General features: G+C 40.9%; 1 protein-coding gene across 10 annotated transcripts in view; it reads right to left on the reverse strand.

Annotated features, from left to right (window-relative positions):
- The window catches only part of VPS13D (vacuolar protein sorting 13 homolog D), a 236,859-nt gene that overhangs the window by 161,479 nt on the left and 55,072 nt on the right, over window positions 1-20,308 (reverse strand). For all 10 annotated transcript variants that reach the window (XM_072828308.1, XM_072828307.1, XM_072828306.1 and 7 more), the window contains exons 25-32: window positions 19,304-19,486; window positions 15,306-15,528; window positions 12,968-13,178; window positions 10,724-10,895; window positions 10,441-10,553; window positions 7,624-7,836; window positions 4,159-4,424; window positions 2,679-2,812 (exon numbers count right to left, since the gene is read on the reverse strand). In XM_072828308.1, the coding sequence (XP_072684409.1) occupies window positions 2,679-2,812; window positions 4,159-4,424; window positions 7,624-7,836; window positions 10,441-10,553; window positions 10,724-10,895; window positions 12,968-13,178; window positions 15,306-15,528; window positions 19,304-19,486 (1,515 nt within the window). The remainder of the gene's footprint in view (window positions 1-2,678; window positions 2,813-4,158; window positions 4,425-7,623; window positions 7,837-10,440; window positions 10,554-10,723; window positions 10,896-12,967; window positions 13,179-15,305; window positions 15,529-19,303; window positions 19,487-20,308) is intronic.

Here is a 20,308-nt window from a genome sequence, read left to right on the forward strand (position 1 = left end):
AAAGTTCAACAAGAAATATATTTATGGGGAGAGGAGAAGGGAGAAAAGACTCCCATTCTACAATCAAATTTTCATCGTACTTCAAGAATAGTACAAAAGACCAAAATCTATAAGGAACTTCTCAAACTCAAGACTCAAAAAACAAATAATCCAGTTAAGAAATGAGCAGAAGAATAGACATTTTCCCAAAGACGTCCAAATAGCTAACAGACAAATGAAAAGATGCTCAACATCACTCATCTATCAGGGAAATGCAAATCAAAACTGTGATACCAGATACTATCTCACACCTGTCAAAATGGCTAAAATTAACAATGCAACAAACAACAGGTATTGGTGAGGATGTAGAGAAAGGGGAACCCTCTTGCACTGTTGGTGGGAATGTAAAGTGGTACAGCCACTCTGGAGAACCGTATGGAGGTTCCTCAAGAAGTTAAAAATAGAACTACCCTACGATCCTGCAATTACACTAAGTATTTACCCGAAGGATAAAAAAACATAGATTCAAGGAGGTATTTGCACCCCGATGTTCATAGAAGCTTTATCAACAATAGCCAGGGGCACCTGTGTGGCTCAGTGGGTTGTGCAGCTGACTCTTGATTTCAGTTCAGGTCATGGTCTCCAGGTTCTGGGGTCGAAGCCCAAGTCAGGCTCCATGTTCAGCATGGAGTCTGTTTAAGGAGTCTCTCCCTCCCCCCTCACCCTTTCCCCTGCTCACCCTCTAAAATAAATAAATCTTAAAAACAAAAAATAGCCAAACAATGGAAAGCCTAAGTGTCCATCGACAGATGAATGGAATGGGGAAGATCTGGTATATATGTATATGCAATGGAATATTACTTGAGCCATCAAAAGAAGGAAGTCTTGCCATTTGCAATCACATGGATGCAGCTAGAATGTATTATGCTAACAGAAATAAGTCAATCAGAGAAAGACAAATACCTTATGATCTCACTCATATGTGGAATTTAAAAAACAAAACAGATGAACATATGGGGTGGGGGGTTAAAGAGAAAGGGAAACAAACCATAAGAGACTCTTAACAATGGAGAACTGAAGGTTGCAGAGGGAAGTGGGTAGGGGATGGGCTAGATGGGTGATGGGCATTAAGGAGGGCACATGTGATAAGCACTGAGTGCTCTATGTGAATGATGAACCACCAAATTCTACTCCTGAAACTAATATTGCACTGTATGCTACCTAGAATTTAAATAAAAGAGAGAGAAAAAAAAACCCTATACATTAGAAAGCATTCCTGTTGGTCTCCCTTGCTTTTTTCCCCTTTTTTGGAGGGTGGGAGCATTTTCCAGTGCTGTTGGAAAACATGTAAAACTAAGCTCCTATGCTATATTCAAAATCAACTCATTTGGCTTCCTTTATAAATTCTCCCCCAATGATGTACAAGAGGGATCTTAAAATTCAGATCCAATGGTGCTGCCTTAGAAACAAGAACTTCCAGGAATGTCAAATATTTTGCCTATAGTTTTTCTAAAACTTCAGAGCAAAAAAAGTTTCGTTTTCTTTTTTGTTTCAGGGCCTTCTGCTACACAAAACCCAATTGTACCTGACAGTTCATTAATCAATCACCAACATTTTCCATTCAAAGCTGGTACTGGAGTGGTTTGCAAAGCAGATGAACTACAATTTCATGATCGACTCACATCACACCAGCACGTAAACCCTTCCTCTCAAACTAAGGTTTCTTTATATGGGAGAAACAAGTAATCAAGAAGTGAAATCTCTACAGGCTTTATTTAGCTATATCTGATGAAAAGGGGGGAAAAAAAAGTGCCATATGGCTGCTGACAGTGAAAATAAATTCTACTTCTGAAATACCACTGGAAAGAACGGGTTATGAAAAGTTCGATCATAAAGGGAAAGGAAATGATGAGTAACCTGGATGAAAGACTCTAATATTATAACAAGAGGAACATTAGTGGATATCAATGAATTAAGAACACTTGATAGAAATAATAATCTGCCTCATTTCTCCTTCCCTCTCCACAACCCCCAGCTTTAAAAGAAACAGAGCAGCTTATACTTAATATTGCATAATGTAATTTTCAGGCCACAAAGGCTACTCTAGTGCAAAGTATCTCCTTTATGAGATTAAATTAGAGCCTCAAGCAGCACTATTAGAGACTCACTCTGTTAGGTTATGCATGACTCTCTAGAGACATTCTTTTACAGATTAGATATTTCTAAAAGGACAATACATAAAATCCTTCACACCTCTTATAAACAAGTTTCCGTGACCACAAAGCCTTAGGTCTTCAGAGTCAACAACTTAACGTTGGGAAGGGGGCGTGGGAAAATGTGGACCACTTCCCTACCCTGACTAATTTGCCCAGGACTAGACCGGTTAAAGTTGATGGCACAGCAGGGGCCTGACACTGTAATGGGGACTAGAAGGGTCTCCCTGAACTTCTTAAGGAAGGGAAGATGTAAGAGAAAAAGGTTTAGGCTCTTGGTATGTTTACAGCCTGACACTGAGGGACTGAATTCACACATAAGGATAACCTGGTAGATCTGAAGACAAACAAAGAGGGGCGGGGCTGGAGTCTACCAATTCCATCAATTATTTCCCCTAATGAAAGCTAAAGAGGTAAAATTCTCTTCCAAATGCTTTTCTTTTAAGCCAATCATTCAGTGTTTTGATTGACACACAGACTTCTTACCTCGATGCCAAACAAACTCCCTGAAAAGGGGCGATCAACAAATCGGGGCTTATAGGTGAGAACTGTGGTGCCTTTGAGAATAATGGCATTGGTATCGAAGCAGGACACATCTTCAACGACCACAAACTCCGTGCCTGGAAAGGACAGCATTGTCAACCAAGCCAAGGCTGGAGGCTGGAAAAAACAGGCTGTTGCAAATGAGGCAATGCATTTACTCTGGGGACATCAGCCAGCAAGATTTGTTCTCCAGGATGTTTGTCGACACTCTGCTTCACTGCCACCCTGAACAAATTCTCTATATCTGGCCGGGCACAGCTGAGCCAACAGAGCACTGTACACACAGAAAAGACTGGCATGCTGTTTCTCTTCTCTCTTTAGAATGTATGTATTTTTAAGCTACGTCTCCTGGGGGCCTATGAGATATTCAGAAGCCCAGGAAAGCATCCCTTCTCCAAGCAATGACCTGTTTTAAAATCCCCAGAAAGAGACACCTGGATGGCTCAGCGGTTGACCTCTGCTTTCAGCTCAGGGTATGATCCTGGAGTTCAGGGATCAAGTCCCACAATGGGCTCCCTGAGAGGAGCCTGCTTCTCCCTCTGCCTGTGTCTCTGCCTCTCTCTCTCTCTCTCTCTCTCTCATGAATAAATAAAATTTTAAAATCCCAGGAAGTAGATTCACATACTAATGTTAGTCGGGCAGTGGAAGGCACGACACATCTGCATAGCTGTTTAAGTTGTTTACAAAGAACATATACTAATTTAAAGTAGATTTTTTTGAAATTACTAAATGCAGACAGTTTTATACTCACCTGTACGTGGCATATTTCCTTTTCATTTTCATCAAAAACCATGTTTAGGCTGAACTTTTTTTTTTTTTTAGTCTAACTTTTGAAAGCAAATCCATTTAAAGTGCACTGTGCTAGCCAGCTTCTTCCAAACCACTGAGCAGTAGTTGGGGTATATCACAAACACAATAGATACACAAATATATACAGATATACTAGGAGAGTTTGCTAGTTAACAAAAACTACAGTAAATCTGTTTATAAAGAACATATTCTTTCTGTAAAGAAAAAAATAATCCCCCCACTTATTTAACTTTAACACTGAGATCTTCACACATCAGATTTGCCAAAACTCAGTAAAGCATATCTGTTGGAGCCCTATAGATCAAACAGAAAATTGAAGCCAGATTTAACACTGAGGGAAAAGACCACTGGCCAGACGGTGCTCAAGCTGGGCATGTGCCATGGGCAAGCAGAGCGGAGGACCCAGAGCCCTGCAGCCTTGAGTGTGAGCCAGCAGTTCACACCAGAAAATGGAGATCAAGAACTGTGACACTTGCTGGTCCGTTGGTCTGTATGCAAATGTTTAAGTGCTCACACGAAAATACAGAGATGATAGAAGAGTCATCCTAATAAGACACATATCAGTCCTAACATTCAGACCGAGACTCAATGTCTCACATCTACATATGCTCACCTGTTACATTGACCTTGACTTCAAGGTGCCTTTCAGAGGACACGGGAAGAGAAGACCGCTTGGTAACTACTCCACTTTTCACAGTTTTGGGGACTACAGCAGATTCGCTGCTAGAGTTACGGTGGCGAGAAGGAGTAACATTAGTCTGTTTCTTAATATCACTGGGAGTGTGAAGAAAATCATGGACTAGCAGCAGCCAGTCAAATATGAGGAACACTCGCAGATTGTTGAGGACTACTGTAAAACACGAGGAATCCTTTGTAGATCTGCAAGGAAAAAGATATTTTAAAAAATAAGACAGGAAAGGAGAAAAGTATTTTACTAACTTGCACAGACAGGTGTTTTTCCACAATTTTTTAAATTGACCACTCTGAGTATCAATAAACTCTGAACACTGATTTAATAAGATATTCAATGTGTGTTTTCAAAAGCTAATCATATTTTTATGCTATAAGAAAGCAGTATAGTGACATGCAGCAGTTCACAACCAGGGATGATTTTGTTCCCCAGGAGACTTTTGGCAACGTCTGGAGACACATGTGACAGTCACAACATGGGGTGGGGGCATGGTTTGCTATGGGCATCTCGTGGGCAGAGGCCAGGGATGCTACTAAACATCCCGCAATGAACAGGACAGCCCCACAACAAGGAACTGTCTAACCTAAAACACCAACATTGCTGAGGCTGAGAAAACCTGGTGCAGTAGAAAGAGCACAGGCTTAAATCCAGTCACAAGTTGTGTTATCCTGCGTAAGCCACCTACCTTCTCTGAGCCTGTCTGCTCACTTAGAAAATGAACATTTTGCAAATACAAACACTGCAAAAAGTAAAGCACCAGGCATGTAACAGGCTTTTGTTTGGTAAATGTCGGTTGCCTTCCCTACAGGCTATTTCAAGAAGATCAGTGAGACATTCTCTCTCTGATATCTGGGATCACTTCTTTACCAACACCAAATGTACATACTAGTACTAATTCTCCAGCTGGACCTGACCAGAGAGCCCAGATCTTTTAGTCTGAGAAGGAAGAAAAATAAGATGATATTTATATGTGGGCATAAACCCAAGCACCTTGGAAGTAGAGCTGGGGGAGAGAGACAGACAATACTGGTTTTATAGTATTACTCCAAATTCTCTATTTGAGGTGAAAGCCCAAGGAGGACCCCAAACCTAGTCTCAAACCCTGGTGCGGCCTACCAGATTATGAGTAGGCAGAGATGGTAGAGCAGAAGGGAAAGTGGGCTTGGGACACCTTTCTACAGTTTTCTGGGTTGAACTTTGTTCTGTGAGCCCAAAAGTGACTCTGGAGCTCCAGCTACTATTCATATATGGTTACCTCCCCTAAAAGGGGTTCCTATTCAGGAAAAGCTGATTCTGAGATGTTTTTAAGTCTGGCATCTCTAGTCTCTTGTTTCTCCTAAACCTGGCTCACTGCCTCTAGAAAAAGGGCATAAACGAAGCATGTCTCCCTCACACAAACACAGCATTTTTCACAGAAACACTTTACTCTTTTGTAATAGAGAAAAAATGTTGCCCTCAGTAAAATTTTTCCACCCCATTTCGAACATAGATCGTCAGAGTTATGCACTAACTGAAAAGTCAAAGTATGTCTGATACCCTTTTCTGGAAAATATTTCAAGCCTTTAAACACTGTGAAGTGATTTATATTTGACACACAAAATCCCAACAGAAGAGCAATTCTTCTTGAGACACAGAAAGCGTTCAAAAGTTCCAATCAAGAGAACATGTTAACCCCCTTTCACTCACAATAGTACCTCTGTTCACAAGAGCCAAGGTAAGACTTTACTATTTGACTCCAAGAAATTATACACCTTTGGTATATAAACAGAGTAACATTTCAAGGCTCCTTGTGTATTAAAAATATGATTGGTGTGACAACTAGCTGACAGATTAGGTCACTATATCAATAATAACATAGCAAATCCCCCCAAAAATTGTTTCTGCAGAAGGGCCAAATATATGGAAGGCTCCTGATCAGATAATTATCCTTAAACCAAAGAACCACAAATCACAGCCAGCTTAGCATCTGACCAAGGTCAGTCAGATCACCAGACATGCAGTGGCCACACCTGATGACTACCAGAAGGGGCATGGGCACTGCGATCAGCGGCCCCAGTGTGAGCCCTGATCCCTTCACTCACTCACCATGTGACCTTGAAGGGGGTACTCAATGCCCTCCTAGCTTCTACTGCTGCACCTGTAAGATGGGGCAAATGTCACCCACTTTGCCAGGAGAATTTCGGTATAAAGGTAGGGACAATGCCTGGCTCCTGCAAAGGCTTAATTAGTAAGAGGCAATGAGCACTTCCATTTCTGAACATCCAAAAAGTTCAGGCAAAAGTCTGTCTACTTTGCTAGACTTCCTAAAAGCATATGGAAAGTGACCATGACCTCTCCCTAAAAGAAATCTCAACCCTGAGAACCCACTGCACAGCACATTGAAATGTCAAGTACATTGAAGCATATGAATACAAGAATAATCTCAATGATCTTTTTTTTCCCATGAAGCTGTTCCCAGCCCCTTTATTTACTAATTTGTATTTACAGCATAGCTGATAAACCTTAAGCACTAATAGAATAGAACTAACATTACTTCCAAAGGTCTCCTTTTGGATTTGCATTGGAGGATTTTAGCTCAAACCTTATTTTTCAGTTTTCAGGCCTATCCTCACTTAGCCATAAAATCTGCCAGTAGTATATGATAAAATTAACACCAGCTACATCAGTATAATAATAATAATAAGACCTGCCACCTGTGCCAAGCAGCAGGCCAGAATTACTTGTTTAATTACTGCCTCCACCCTTTGAGGTGGGTATGGTCATCCTCCTCTATCTTATAGAGGACAAAACTGCAGCTCAAAGTGCTTGAACTTGTCCTAGGGCGCACAGCTAGAAAGTGTTAGATGAAGGTTTTGAGCCCAGATCTGTACGACCCCAAAACATACATTCATTCTACACACATCACTGCCTAGCATAATACTAGGCAGAAAAACATAATCTAGTCCAAAGAGGCTAAAGCCCTTTTAAATGGAAAAGTGGGTAAGACTTGCACAGATAAAACAATAATGCAAGGCAAAACCACCTTCCTGCCTATAATTTCCATAGACCAAAAGTCTTCTTTCCCCTTAAACTAGAATAATTTCTTCTTTTCTCAATTCAGTTTTCCTATTAGAACAGACTACAAGGGAGGTTTTTTTTAAGATTCTGGGCTCTCAACTTTTTTTTTTAAGGCAACAGAGACATCTTTTGGCCAATTACTGCAACTGCATGGTGATAGTAATGCAAAGTTAATACACTATGAGCTGCATTGGTGAGCCATTTTCTATGATCTGTTCAGTGATTCCTCAGTCCCGTGACGTTTCAAAGCTGATACAGCATTGGCCCACTGACCACAATAGGAAGTTTTTCTGATAAAGAAAGGCAAGAGTCAGGATCTGGATCCACTACCTGAAATGCAGTTCGATCTGAATGGATCCTTGGGTGGTGCTGCTGTTCCTGGAAGGCTGAAAAATACAGCTGAATACATTTGTCGTGCCAGGACTGGCCTTCTGCCCAGCATAGCGGGTGTCAAAAGCCATCATGGAATGGGAAACCAAGTTAATGGACTTGGTTTGGTTGGAAAAGCTTTCATAGAGCAGTTTACATTTCTTGAAGTCGAATCTAAAAGGGAGACATGGTATTAAACTCTGTTTTCAAAATTATCTAAATTCGAGACAACAGAACAAAATCCTACATGTACCTGAGTTTTATGAAGAATAACTTTCATTGATTTTGTTAACAGACTCCTCACAAAGGATTCAGTGTCATTGTGCCCTATCTCTTACTTTTCATTTCCAGGAAGATGATCTTGTCCACAAGAACTCCATGAGGAGTAACATTGTCTAGTATGCTCTGGGTGCATTAGCATTCTTGTTTCTCATCTCAAGTCTGGGAAGGCTATAAACATGTAACAATCCCTGAGGGATGTCAGGGTCCCTTTAGACCCTTCATCTGTCGATTCCTAGCATGCCTGCAGGATTCTCTCTCCAAAGTCTGCCAAAGTTTTATATAACCACGATAGCTTCCTGGAAACCACCAAAACAAATACTACTCTTCATACAGAGAAATAATGCAACTGATCCACCAAGAGAAAGTGCATTTAATGCCCACCCCCTTTTTTTAATGACAGAGAAAGCTACAATGTGCAATACATAATTTATTCAGTACCATCATGATATTCCATACAGAATTACTTCATTTTGTAAAAAAATAAATAAATAAATAAATAAACTATGGGCATACCCAATTATCAGAAAAAAAACCACTGGCTCACAAGACAATGTGGGACCTAGGGCTCGTTATACCATGATTTATTCGACTGAGTTAGATATAGGCCAGGATGGATTCTCAAGGGGAAGATAAGAAGAAAAAAAAAAAGAGTGTTTCAGTAGGGAAATCTCTAGACTGGAAGTCCTGTTTTCAAATACTGAACCACTTTTCTAGCATATCATCTTAGGCTAGATAAAAATTCCATCTGAAAGATAGAAGTCACATCCACCCAACCTCATATGGTTGTCAAAAGATCAAAATGAAAAGATGCTCAAGTGTGAAACACAATGCAGTCTCAAAGACTCCCCATCAATAATCACAAATTCTTGGTCCAGCCAGACCATGCAAGTGACACACTAAGTGAATCAACAGGCAAAACATGCCCTATATGAAGGCAGCCCAAGTTGCTCCTCGGTTTCCCAATGCTTCCAAGTGAAAACACAGGCCCAGTATTGTCAAAGCCTTCAACTTCTCAAAAGAGGCTGAAATCCAAACTCTTTACGTGAAGTCCCCAACTTTTAAATGTTGGCAAGGGAAGCAGTCATCATCGCCGCTCACCAATCAGCTCTGGGTCTCCCCTATGGCAGACACACCAGAGCCTGTACTTCTGAATCCTCTGCACTTTGTGGGACCATCTTCTAAAGCCACAAGGTTTGCGGCACATTTAAGTATTCGGGATCCCTCCAGGGCTCTTGCTTTTCTCGCTGGCACATCAGGACACTGGCTGCTCAGCCAGCCACAGCGACTGTGTAGCAGAGCAGCCTGAGGACCACAGTGGACACATCAGGAAAAAAGTCTTCATTTTTTCCAAATCACTGCTGTCTGCATGTCTGGAACCTACTTTTTGTCCCCTGTGGCAGCTTTTATTTAGTATTATTTTATAAGCTGCTGATGACTTAGCATGGCAGCAAGATTACATTAGGAATGTACTGTAATACAACTTTTTCCATTGAAGCCTTACACTTCACTACACCCTAGGCTATTTGGAATGTCTCCCCCTCTCCTTGCAACTGAAGTACAACTGTGGTGGCTCTTTTGTCTCTCCTAGTGTTTATACAAATACGGCATTCCATCAAAGTTGTATTCTACAGATACCATTAGCAGCTTTACAAGCTTTCCATACCTGGTTCTAGAGCTCAATACTTTTAAAATACTGGTCAATTTGGGGCAGGGAGGGGAAGAGGTGAAGGGATGTAGGAGGTACAGGTTTCCAGTTTGGGAGTGAAGACGTCACAGGGATCAAGAGTACAACACAAGGAATATAGTTATGGTATTGTAATAATGTCCTACGTTGATAGGTGGCAGCTGCACTTGTGATGAGCACAGCATAATGTACAGAGAAGATGAATCATTGTTGTACATGTTAAACTAACATAACCTTGTGTGTCAACTATACAATTTTTTAAACAGTGCTGACATTAAAAAAACAACAGGGCAGCCCGGGTGGCTCAGCGGTTTGGCGCCTGCTGTCCGCCCGGGGCATGATCCTGGAGACCCGGGATTGGGTCCCGCGTCGGGGTCCCTGCAGGGAGCCTGCTTCTCCCTCTGCCTGTGTCTCTGCCTCTCTCTCCCTCTCTGTATTTCATGAATGGATGAAAAAAATCTTTTAAAAAACAACAACAACAACAACAACAAACACGACCGAACACCAGTCAATTCTTAGGAAACTGAAGTTTCATATTATTTCTGCAGCTCTTTCAAATCCATTAGTTTCGGCACCAGGTACAGAGGTCACTGAAACATCCTAACAACCTATCTTTACTGATAAAGCAGCGAATGTAAACTTTTAAAAAGCACTGTGTTAGCCAACCAAAAAGCACTGTGTAGACCACCTCTAGCCACAAACCACCAATCTGCAACCTCTGCTCTATGCTAAAGCAAAATATGTGTACCGTTGGCAATACTGTTACTGTGATGCCCGTCACGAGGAGTAAAATAGTACCATTAAAGCCATACCTGGCTAAGGAACCAGGACTTTCTTTTCCTTTTGGATCTTTCAGCTCCAGACTTACATTCACCATATCGATGAGGAAGCACATGCACGTGTACACTTCTCCACTTAGAATAGTCTGCAAAATGAAAATGCCAAGCTGAGAAGGCGGTTCATAGGTCAAGATGTTAATCTGTTTGCTGCTCTACCTTCTCTCCGCAGATGAGCTGGAAGGACCCATGAGCGAGGTGGCCATTGGCAGTGACTGCAAGAGTTAAGAGTTACAGGATAGCACGAGGTCTCACTCACGTGAATTCTTGGGTCTTGTAAATCGTAAGGCCGCATAAATTCCTCTATGGGCTCTCCAAGGTTGTTCTCCAATAAACCACGGATCAGCTTGTATTTGTACAAATCCAGGGAGCAGTGGACTGAGGAGAGATTGCCATGGATAGATATGTCTGGCACAGTATGACTTATTTCTCTGAGAAAAGAAAAATAAGTCACTTTGGCAAATAAGTCGGGAATTTAACACTGACAAAGCTCACACCCAAATGTAAGAAAGAGCTAAAATGTACCCCTACATTATCAATCAGTTCATTTCTAACTTCCAATAATAAAAAGTTCATGTGGCTCCAAATGAAGCACAACAGCACAACTGAGCATCATGCTTCAGCTACCAAAAGCCCCCTTTCTCTGAAAATATGTACTTATGAAGTCCCCAAATCTGAGCTAGCTAAATAATCTATTAATAAAGAAAAATCTCATGAGACTCAGAAAGAGCTTAAACACTACAATTGGGAGGGCAATAAAGAAATGGCAACCTCTTCATTTAACTCTTCAGATTTCATGATAACTAAAGACAGACACCAGAGTTTCATGCTGAATCCAGATGAGGCATCAGGATAAAATCTGAATCTGTTACTGGTCTCTGCCGAGATGGGCAAGAGTACGGTTGAGACGTTCGGGTCAGGGGGTGGTATACTTCATCCCAACACTGAAGAGCTCTTCCCTCACCCTCTTGGGGTGAAGGGGGCAACATGGATCCTGCAGACACCACATTCTGAGTATGTACAGTAGAGGACTGGGATTGAAAGTAGAAGAGGACTATAAAAAAAATTATTTTGTCTGCAGAGAAAAACCTATATATGATCAAGTAAAGAAAGAACAGTGATGCAAGGCACAAAGAAAGGCTGGGCAGGACTACCCAGTGCCCTCTCGGCTTCCTGTTTCTGTGGTGAGAGGGTACCTCATACTGAGTTATTATCGCCTATCAGGGCTAACAGTATAATCACCTGCACATCAAAACTGATGGAAGCGAAGCCAGTCAAGTTTACAGTATCAGGGTAACAAAGCACATTTTTTGAAGGGGAAAGCATTACTTGAAAAGACAACAAAGTGTTCCATTTCTAAAGAACGAAGCTCCTCCTAAGACTGCTAGGCCAGTGAAGCTAGAGAGAGCCCATGCCAAGCATAACTGAGTGCCAGCCAGGGAGCACTCGAATAACAAGAATGAAATGCAAAAATCCCAGAGAGAGCAGCAACACAGTGTCGTTAATCCAGAGAGAAACAAAAAGGTGGCATTAAATGGCTCACCCAAACCCAAGAACCGCGAAGGGAGTGGCCAAAGAGGGATTAAAACTACACTCCCCACAAATAAGGAGACTGCTTGTCAAAATGCTGCAAATGAGAACCTCTTTCATTACTCGACAGCCACATCCCACCTCTGGCTATAGTTGAAACGCAAGCATTGCTGCTTTCTCCAAAATTAATGTCCCAAATGGACAGACATTACGCACTGTGTATGGGCTAGGCCAACATAAGTACCACCAAGGGCCCTTGCTCACATGACCCGAGCCTGGGCCTTGAGAGTCAGGTTCTGGTGGTCTCAGGTGGGGTCTGGGATTATTTCTTTTCGAGACATTTCCCAGATGATCCCACAGAAGTAATGACAACTGCAGCAATGCTCTAAACCTGCAAAATGGGTGTCCTGTGTTTGAGGCCAATGAAAAAGTAAATTAGAGTCAGTTCATTAGCCTTTATGGAGTACTTTCAGATTGCTTAATAGAGCAAGGTGGGCAAAGCTGCATCTCAATAGTTACTCTGATTAAATGGAGCTCCAGCATATGTAGCAACACCAGGTCCAGAATCTATTGTGCTTGAAACATAGAATCCAATTGTCACCTCTTCCAAAATACGCCCCCCCCAATGCCATCACCACCTCCCTGCGTCTACCGTCATGCCCGTTGGTCTTTGTTTCCCAAGGGGCAATCCTGTAACAGAGTTTATAACACTGAAACTCTAAATTAGAATCACTTTCTAATTTGCCTTCTTATATCCCTGTATCATCAAAATGTAAGCTCCAAAAAGACATAAGGTTTTCTTCCCATCATAGTAGCCTTCATGTCTAGCACACAGTTGGGACTCAATAAACATTGCTACCTAGAAAAAATAACAGAACACCCATTCTCTTCCAGACTTACCTTCACAGCACTGATTTCCAAGTTATTAAGATTCTACCTAAGATAGACACCTATCCAGACATAAACCACTCACTTGTCCAAATTCCTTTCCACCTGCAATTTCAGCCGACAAGGCTCAGTTAGAAGACTCCCTCCCGTCTGACGCACGAAATAGGAAGGGAATATCAGATCTCCACTGCTGTCATCAGAGGCCTTAGAATACTCTCGTGGACGTCTCTCTGCAGCAAAGATATCCATGTCTTGCAGATCCACAACAATGCAATCCAGCAGGCAGACATGATCTTCTACATGGACCCAAGGAAAGAGAGAGAATGAAGAAAGTAAGACCCAAAAAGGAATGACCCCGAACAAAACTAAAAAGCTAAACAAAGTTCATTCTGTCTTTGGAAAACGTTCAGAACTGCCTGCTTCAAAAATCTGAGTATCCAAAAGTCTCCACTCTGGCACCAAGGCCTCCCTCTGCGATGCTCCCGTGCTAGACACTTCCTGTCTGCTCCTCTTCTATGCCACACACATACTGTGCCACATCCCTTCAGTGTCTCACTACTGTCCTCAGATATGAGCTGAACCTAAAGGATTTATGACCAAAATGGTTTGACAGCCATCCCTCCCAAGGATATCCTACAGGGGTCTCATGTAGAGATGATGTAACCCAAAGGCTTATAAAGTTTTCCAGCAACAAAACTCTTTTCCTGAACAAATATGTAATCATTTCCGCTACTACTGATCTCATCCAAACCACCATCATTCCCTCCTGGCCCACCAGAAATTCCCTTCCAATATACCTACGTATTCCCATCTGGCCCTCACAAAACCGTACTGCCCACAAAATACCTGTGTAATCCTTAAAAAAATAAATGAGGCCATAACATTCTCTTCCTTCTACGCTTTAATGATTATGCTTAATCCAAAGTTGTTTCTGTAAAACTCCCCCTAAACCCCTATAAAACCCTGCATAAGCCCACTGCCTACTTTTCCAACTTTATCTCAAGCCATTCTCCACCCTGCTCCTGAAGCCTCACTCACGGGCCTCTGTCTCCCCAAAACTGCCAAGTCCTTTGCTATCTGAACAGCCTTACCTACAGCATCGCCCTCCCCTCTTGATCTCAGCTAGGGCCTCTCTGTTCTTTCCTCCTGCACCATGCCATCCTTCCTGTAACATCTCACTCTGGCCATAATGTAGGGGCCCACGTAGTGCCTCTCTCATCTCCTCCACAGAGCGGCAGAGCCAATGTCTAACAGCATGCTCATACGCAGGATAGCCAAATTACAACACCAGCATTCAGCCCACACTAAATATATCAGTTCTTCAGACTTAAAATTCATCTGTACAAATATTCTTAAAACACCTCCTCTCTGCCAGCTATTTTTCTAAAGTCCAGGACACTATTCTAGGATACAGCAGTGAATAAAACATACAAATATCTTTCCCCCTATGAAGCTTATATTCTAATATAAAATTGTAAATACAATGGAACATTATTCAGCCATAGAAAAGAATGAAATCTTGCCATCTACAATGACATGGATGCAGCTAGAGGTTACTATGCTAAATGAAATGTCAAGCAGAGAAAAACAAATACCATATGATTTTACTCATATGTGGAATTTAAGAAACAAAACAAACAAGCAAAGGAAAAAAGAGAGAGGGAGAGAGATAAGCCAAAAACCAGATTTTTAACTACAGAGAACAAACTGATGGTTATCAGGAGGGAGGTGGTAGGGGGATAGGTGAAATGGTGATGAGGATTAAGGAGAACACTTGTCCTGATGAGCACAGGGTGATTATGAAGTGCTGAATCACTGTATTGTACACATGAAACTAATATAACACTGTTAACACACTGGAATTAAAATAAAATTAAAAATTAAACTTAATTAAATTTTTAAAAACCCAAAAGGCTAAAATCAGGTTCTTATCTGGAATGACTAATGCTTAAAGAACACCAATAACTGGATGCTTCCTGTCTTTGCAAAATTGTTACTTATAGTATCTCTATTGTGACCTAATTCACACTAATATTTCTTAAAAGTTCTTTGATTTTTTTTTTTTAGAGTTATACAGAACAATAATTAAGTAGAAAAAGGATAGTGTCTAGACAGAAACTTGCAAGGATATGTCTAAGGATGCAGGAATCATTCTACTTATATTAACTCTATCTTGGGGCAACGGCCTTCACCTAAAGGAAAAAGTCCTAAGAGACCATCTAAATCCCTTTATTCACACTGTGTCTTGCTCATTTAACTGGACTTTAGAAGTCACCCACTGCTAAAATCAACATGCTAAGATTCTTAAGCTTTCTAAAAGCAATATCAAAATCAGACTATCACTAAAGACTCACTACCGCTCTGATGCATCCCCCCGAGGCACCCACCAGTCTCATGAACTCCCCACCTTTCTCCTCTTTTACCTGGACTACTGGAAACCTGGCTAGCAGAGGGCGTGGCTTGCTGCCCTTGCTGCTTGGTCGAGGTACTTGGCACAAACTCACTCCTCAGGCTGCCTGGACTCATTCCAACAGGAGGCATCATGAACAGCCCCTCAGAACGCGTTCCCTTCGGGTCCTCTGTGCTTGTCATTTTCCTCATACTGTGTTTGGGGGTACCCGTTGGGGAAGCTGAAGGCACAGATTCCTGGGAAGAAATAAAATAAAACTAGAAGGCAGAATGGAGGTGACTGCATCTTTACTCTCCTGCAAGTCCTAACCCAGTCCTTAGACTCTTCAAAGACTCTATGGTACTTGGTACTTCCCAAGCCTCCCAAATTCCATAAACAAAAGGGTAACGGAATCATGACATTTCCTGTCACATGTAATTATTTGCAGAGATGTGACTTTTAATTCAACACCTGTTGAAAACTACAGCGATCTTGCAGGAATATATTATCTGTTGGCTTAAGATGCTATTGGTGGTTTAGTCTAGGTCAAACACAGCAAAAGCAGACCTCTGGGCCATAGGATATAGGTTGTTGCTTTGCTGGAAGGGAGGGGCTTATTATTCTAAGAAAATGTATCTGTAACAATATGGTTCCAACAGAATCAAGTCATGGTACTGTGTCTATACTTCCTAGAAGTCACTTCTTCTGGGTTTACATTTCTCATCTCTTTAAGTAACTGCAAATGAAAACAAAATGGAAAAGCACAGGAGGCTGACTATTCCTATTATGTTTCTGTTCAAGGGCATAAAAATTAAGGGCAAATACAGAATAACATAAATTCTGCAGTTCTAGGGATCCTTGGGTGGCTCAGCGGTTTAGCGCCTGCCTTTGGGCCCAGGGCATGATCCTGAAGTCCTGGGATCAAGTCCTACGTCGGGCTCCCTGCATGGAGCCTGCTTCCCCTCCGCCTGTGTCTCTGCCTCTCTCTCTCTCTGTGTCTCTCATGAATAAATAAATAAAATCTTAAAAAAAAAAATTCTGCAGTTCTATTGAAAACACTACACACTTTTCTTACATATTTAGTACCTTCAGTTCATTGCTAACGGGGTAAATCTTTGTCACCAGAATGATTCATTAATTGACTTTTAAACTTCACCCATAAAAAAATAAAAAAATAAATAAATTTCACCCATGCCTCCATGTTATGTATTTGCAGGGCTTCTGCACCACTGACCCACTTTCACAGGCATGTTGGGGGGTAAGAGGAAGAATGGGTTTCCTGCTAGTACTGTCCTAAATGTTGATTTGTCTCAGCATTTGAAAAAGAAATGGTAATACTGTTCTTCCCAGTACCTGGAGTACAGTGATTTACAAGTAATGGGGGGGGGGGGGGGACAGTTCTTACTTTCCGCATTTTTTTTTTTTTGGAAGGCAAATTGCTAGGTAACTGCTCTTATTTAGATACTTCGACATTAAAAACCTTCCCCTTTGCTTAGTTTATTTAAATTCTAGAGAGTAGTTGTTGGTCTTTCACTTGATTCATCTTTACATCCTCTCTGTAGTTGGTTTAAATAAATCAATGGCTTGAGGAGATTAACTCAAAGCTTTTGAAAGGCTGACTTAGAAATTATGGTTTAAACGTAAGCTGTGGTTGAGAAGAATGAAAGGAAAGCATATGTAAAAAATCCAAGCCTGCACTCATTAAGACATGGATTTGTGTAAAACAATCCCAAACACACTGGAATAGTGGAACTCAAAGGCAAATAACCCCTCTGCAAGCTTTGATTTCAGGAGTATTTCCTGTTCTTTAACCACTGGAATACATATTAAACAAACCTCACACATGCAAATACATCAAAGGGAAAATGTAAATGCAAAGTGATTTTTGGTGAAGAAAGTGATTCTTCATCTTGGCCTAGATCAACTAAGCCTGACTGTGCCCCTGCAGAGAGGTAAGCTCCACAGACATGTTTATCTGATTACAAAGACTTTACCAAGCTACACACTCCAAGCGGCCCTTATGGAATTCTCCAGAACAATCACTGGCATGTAACAAAATAAAGTTTTCCTGGGATTTAAGGGAATCAGATCATCAAGAAATTACTGCCTAGAGCCAAAAAAAGAAAAAATTCCTTTATTGGTCCTTAAGAAAGCCTTCTCTACAAGGGAAGGAAGTGACTCATCAAAGGGACAAAAAAGTGATAAGCAGGCTTTCCCAAATAATGTGGTACTTAAAGAGTTAGTTTTTAAAGTTTTCTTTTTAAAGCATATGAATGTGAATTGTCTGCTGAATCCCATAAGGTTTTTGAGAATAGCCAGAAGGCAAAAAGTCTATTATACCTTGAAGAAAAAGCGATCCTTGTATGCACTGCCACTTAAAATCAAATCCTCAAAAACAAATACAGGAAAAGTCTTTCATTAAAATGCTACAGACTATGTGCTGTTATTTGGCTTATTTAACAAAACAGAAACTCATATGCAAAAATTTCTTCAAATATTCTGCAATTCTTTAGAGGCCAACTTCCGAGTTAGCTCATGAGCCCATGTATAGATAAAACCAATACAGAGCATCAGCCCTTCACCTTTTTAGGAAGGGCAGAGAAACGACGGTGCTATTCCAACCTGATCACCCATCCTGGTTCTAGCAGATCTCTTCCTAAAAAATTTAGTCCTCAAAACAAAGATTTACCACAAAGATATCCTACTAAAGAACTTACTATGGGCTCAAAAGACAGCTCCAAAGGAGAGATTCACTCCTCCTTGGGCAGTGATGGCAGCAGAGCTGGAGTGGCAGTGGGCAGTGATGGCAGCAGAGCTGGAGTTCTTCCCTCTAATTATTTTAATGAACTCAGCCACACCCTTTAGAAAATTCGAAAGAGCTACAGCTACACAGGCCAGGGTCAGTAAGGCACATCACAGGGACAGCCTTCCCCAGTTAATTCTCCCCACACAGATCTAAACCTAATAGCGGGAGGTAAAAGTGTATCACAGTTAGAGCATATGGAAGGCAGACACACCAAGTCTGAGGCCCACGCTGTACTTGTGACTACCTGAATTATCCAAAAGGAATGATTCACCCTATCTAAGTCTCAATATCTTTAGCTCAAAAAATGGGATTAATAAAACTAGATACCCCCTCAGGGTTGCTAAGGAGGAAAAACTAGACAAATATGTAAAGAGCTTATCACTGGTTTATGTATGAGAAGCATCCAATGAATATTGGTTATTTATCGCTATTATTGCCAGTCCTAAGATCTCATAATGAAATCTTGTGTACCTCCTCTTTCAAAGGTTCTCTCACTATTGATTAGCTATCAGACTAAAGATGGGCATAACCAGCTAGGAATTTCAGTGCTTTTCTGACAAGCTAACATGAATTTGTTCTTAATAAGCAAATATACTACAAAGCTGCCATGGAAACCAGCAAGGTTCCGTTAAAATGCACACCTAGAACAAGACCCCCTCCCAAGTTCCAGCAGCAGTAGTCTCCTGGACTGTGGAAATGGGTGGGAGGGGCTCATTAGACCAACTCTGGTACCAAGTCTGGGTTTTACTACATGAATGTAAAATGAAAGCAACAATCTTCAGCCCAGTTACCTCTAAATACTGTCCTAAGAAATAGTTAAGTGCTAAAGTAGCTTTAAATTGTAAAGCCAAATACTGTATAAGGTGTTATTAGGAAGATATTCTTGAACAGGTTCAGATAAACCATGGGCCAAATCCCATCCTCTGAAAACAGGCAGGTCATGTAAAAAGTTGATCACTTATAAGGTCAGCCTGTGAGAAAAGCATCATACAGACAGGTTGGTCCCATTGGTTTGCTTGCATACAATTGGTGAAGGTTATAATTTTCACTATTTCTATTAAAAGGTTAATTTAAATGTCAAACAAAATGTCAAAAAAAAATTGTTCAAGTCACATATACCACAAAAGTAACAGCAGTTACAAGTCATCTTATGACAACATACGAAATCTTCAAATGACGCTCAAATACTAGTTGGACTGAAAAGGTAATGGATACGGATTGCTCACCTTATCTTGTAAGGAAAATGTCCCAGGAAAACCAGCAAAGAGAAACTTGTTCTTAACTTTCAACTTCCCCAAGTTTGCTACAATCAGATTATTTGATCTGGAACTTTCGGGGATAAGGAGAACAGGAGCACCCGCCTCAATGTCCAAGAGAACCCGTGAACAGCGCTGGGCTTGATCTCTCACCTGAAACAGGAAGAAGAATGGACTCAGAGACTCAATCAATGCCCTAATTTTATAATCAAAAAGCCTCCAGTTCCCCAAAGTTCCATGAATTCATAATTCCAAAACAATTAAAATCAGAGTATAGTCCATGAGCAATATGGAGTCACATTAGAAATCGGTAACAAGATAATGGAAAACCCCAATTATTTGGAAAGTAGACTCTACACTTCTTGATAACCCAAGGTTCAAAAAAGAAATCACAAGAGAAATAGAAAAATATTTTGGGGGGATCCCTGGGTAGCTCAGCGGTTTAGCTCCTGCCTTTGGCCCAGGGCGTGATCCTAGAGTCCCAGGATCAAGTCCCGCATCGGGCTCCCAGCATGGAGCTTCTCCCTCCCCCTGTGTCTCTGCCTCTCTCTCTCTCTCTCTCTCTCTCTCTCTCTCTCTCTCGGTCTATAACAAATAAATAAATCTTAAAAAAAAAAAAAAAAGAAAAGAAAAATATTTTGGCCTGATAAAGAAAATGTAACATATTCAAATTTGTGGGACACACTTAAAACAATACTTAATGAAGAATTTATATTAAATAAGTGTTTTATAATATACATGAATAAAGATTAAATCAGTGATCAAAAAGCTTCTATTGTAAGAAGCTAGAAAAAGGAAAAGCAAAATGAACCTGAGTAAGTAAAAGGGAAAAAAATATAAAGCAGAAATCAGTTATTTAGAAAACAGATAATTTTTAAAAATCAAACATTAATACAATACCCAAGAACTACAGAATATACATTCTTTCCAAGTGTACATGGCATACTCATTGAGAATATGCCTCAGTCATAATAC

Source organism: Canis lupus, chromosome 5, assembly GCF_048164855.1.
Source record: "Canis lupus baileyi chromosome 5, mCanLup2.hap1, whole genome shotgun sequence".
NCBI lineage: Eukaryota > Metazoa > Chordata > Mammalia > Carnivora > Canidae > Canis > Canis lupus.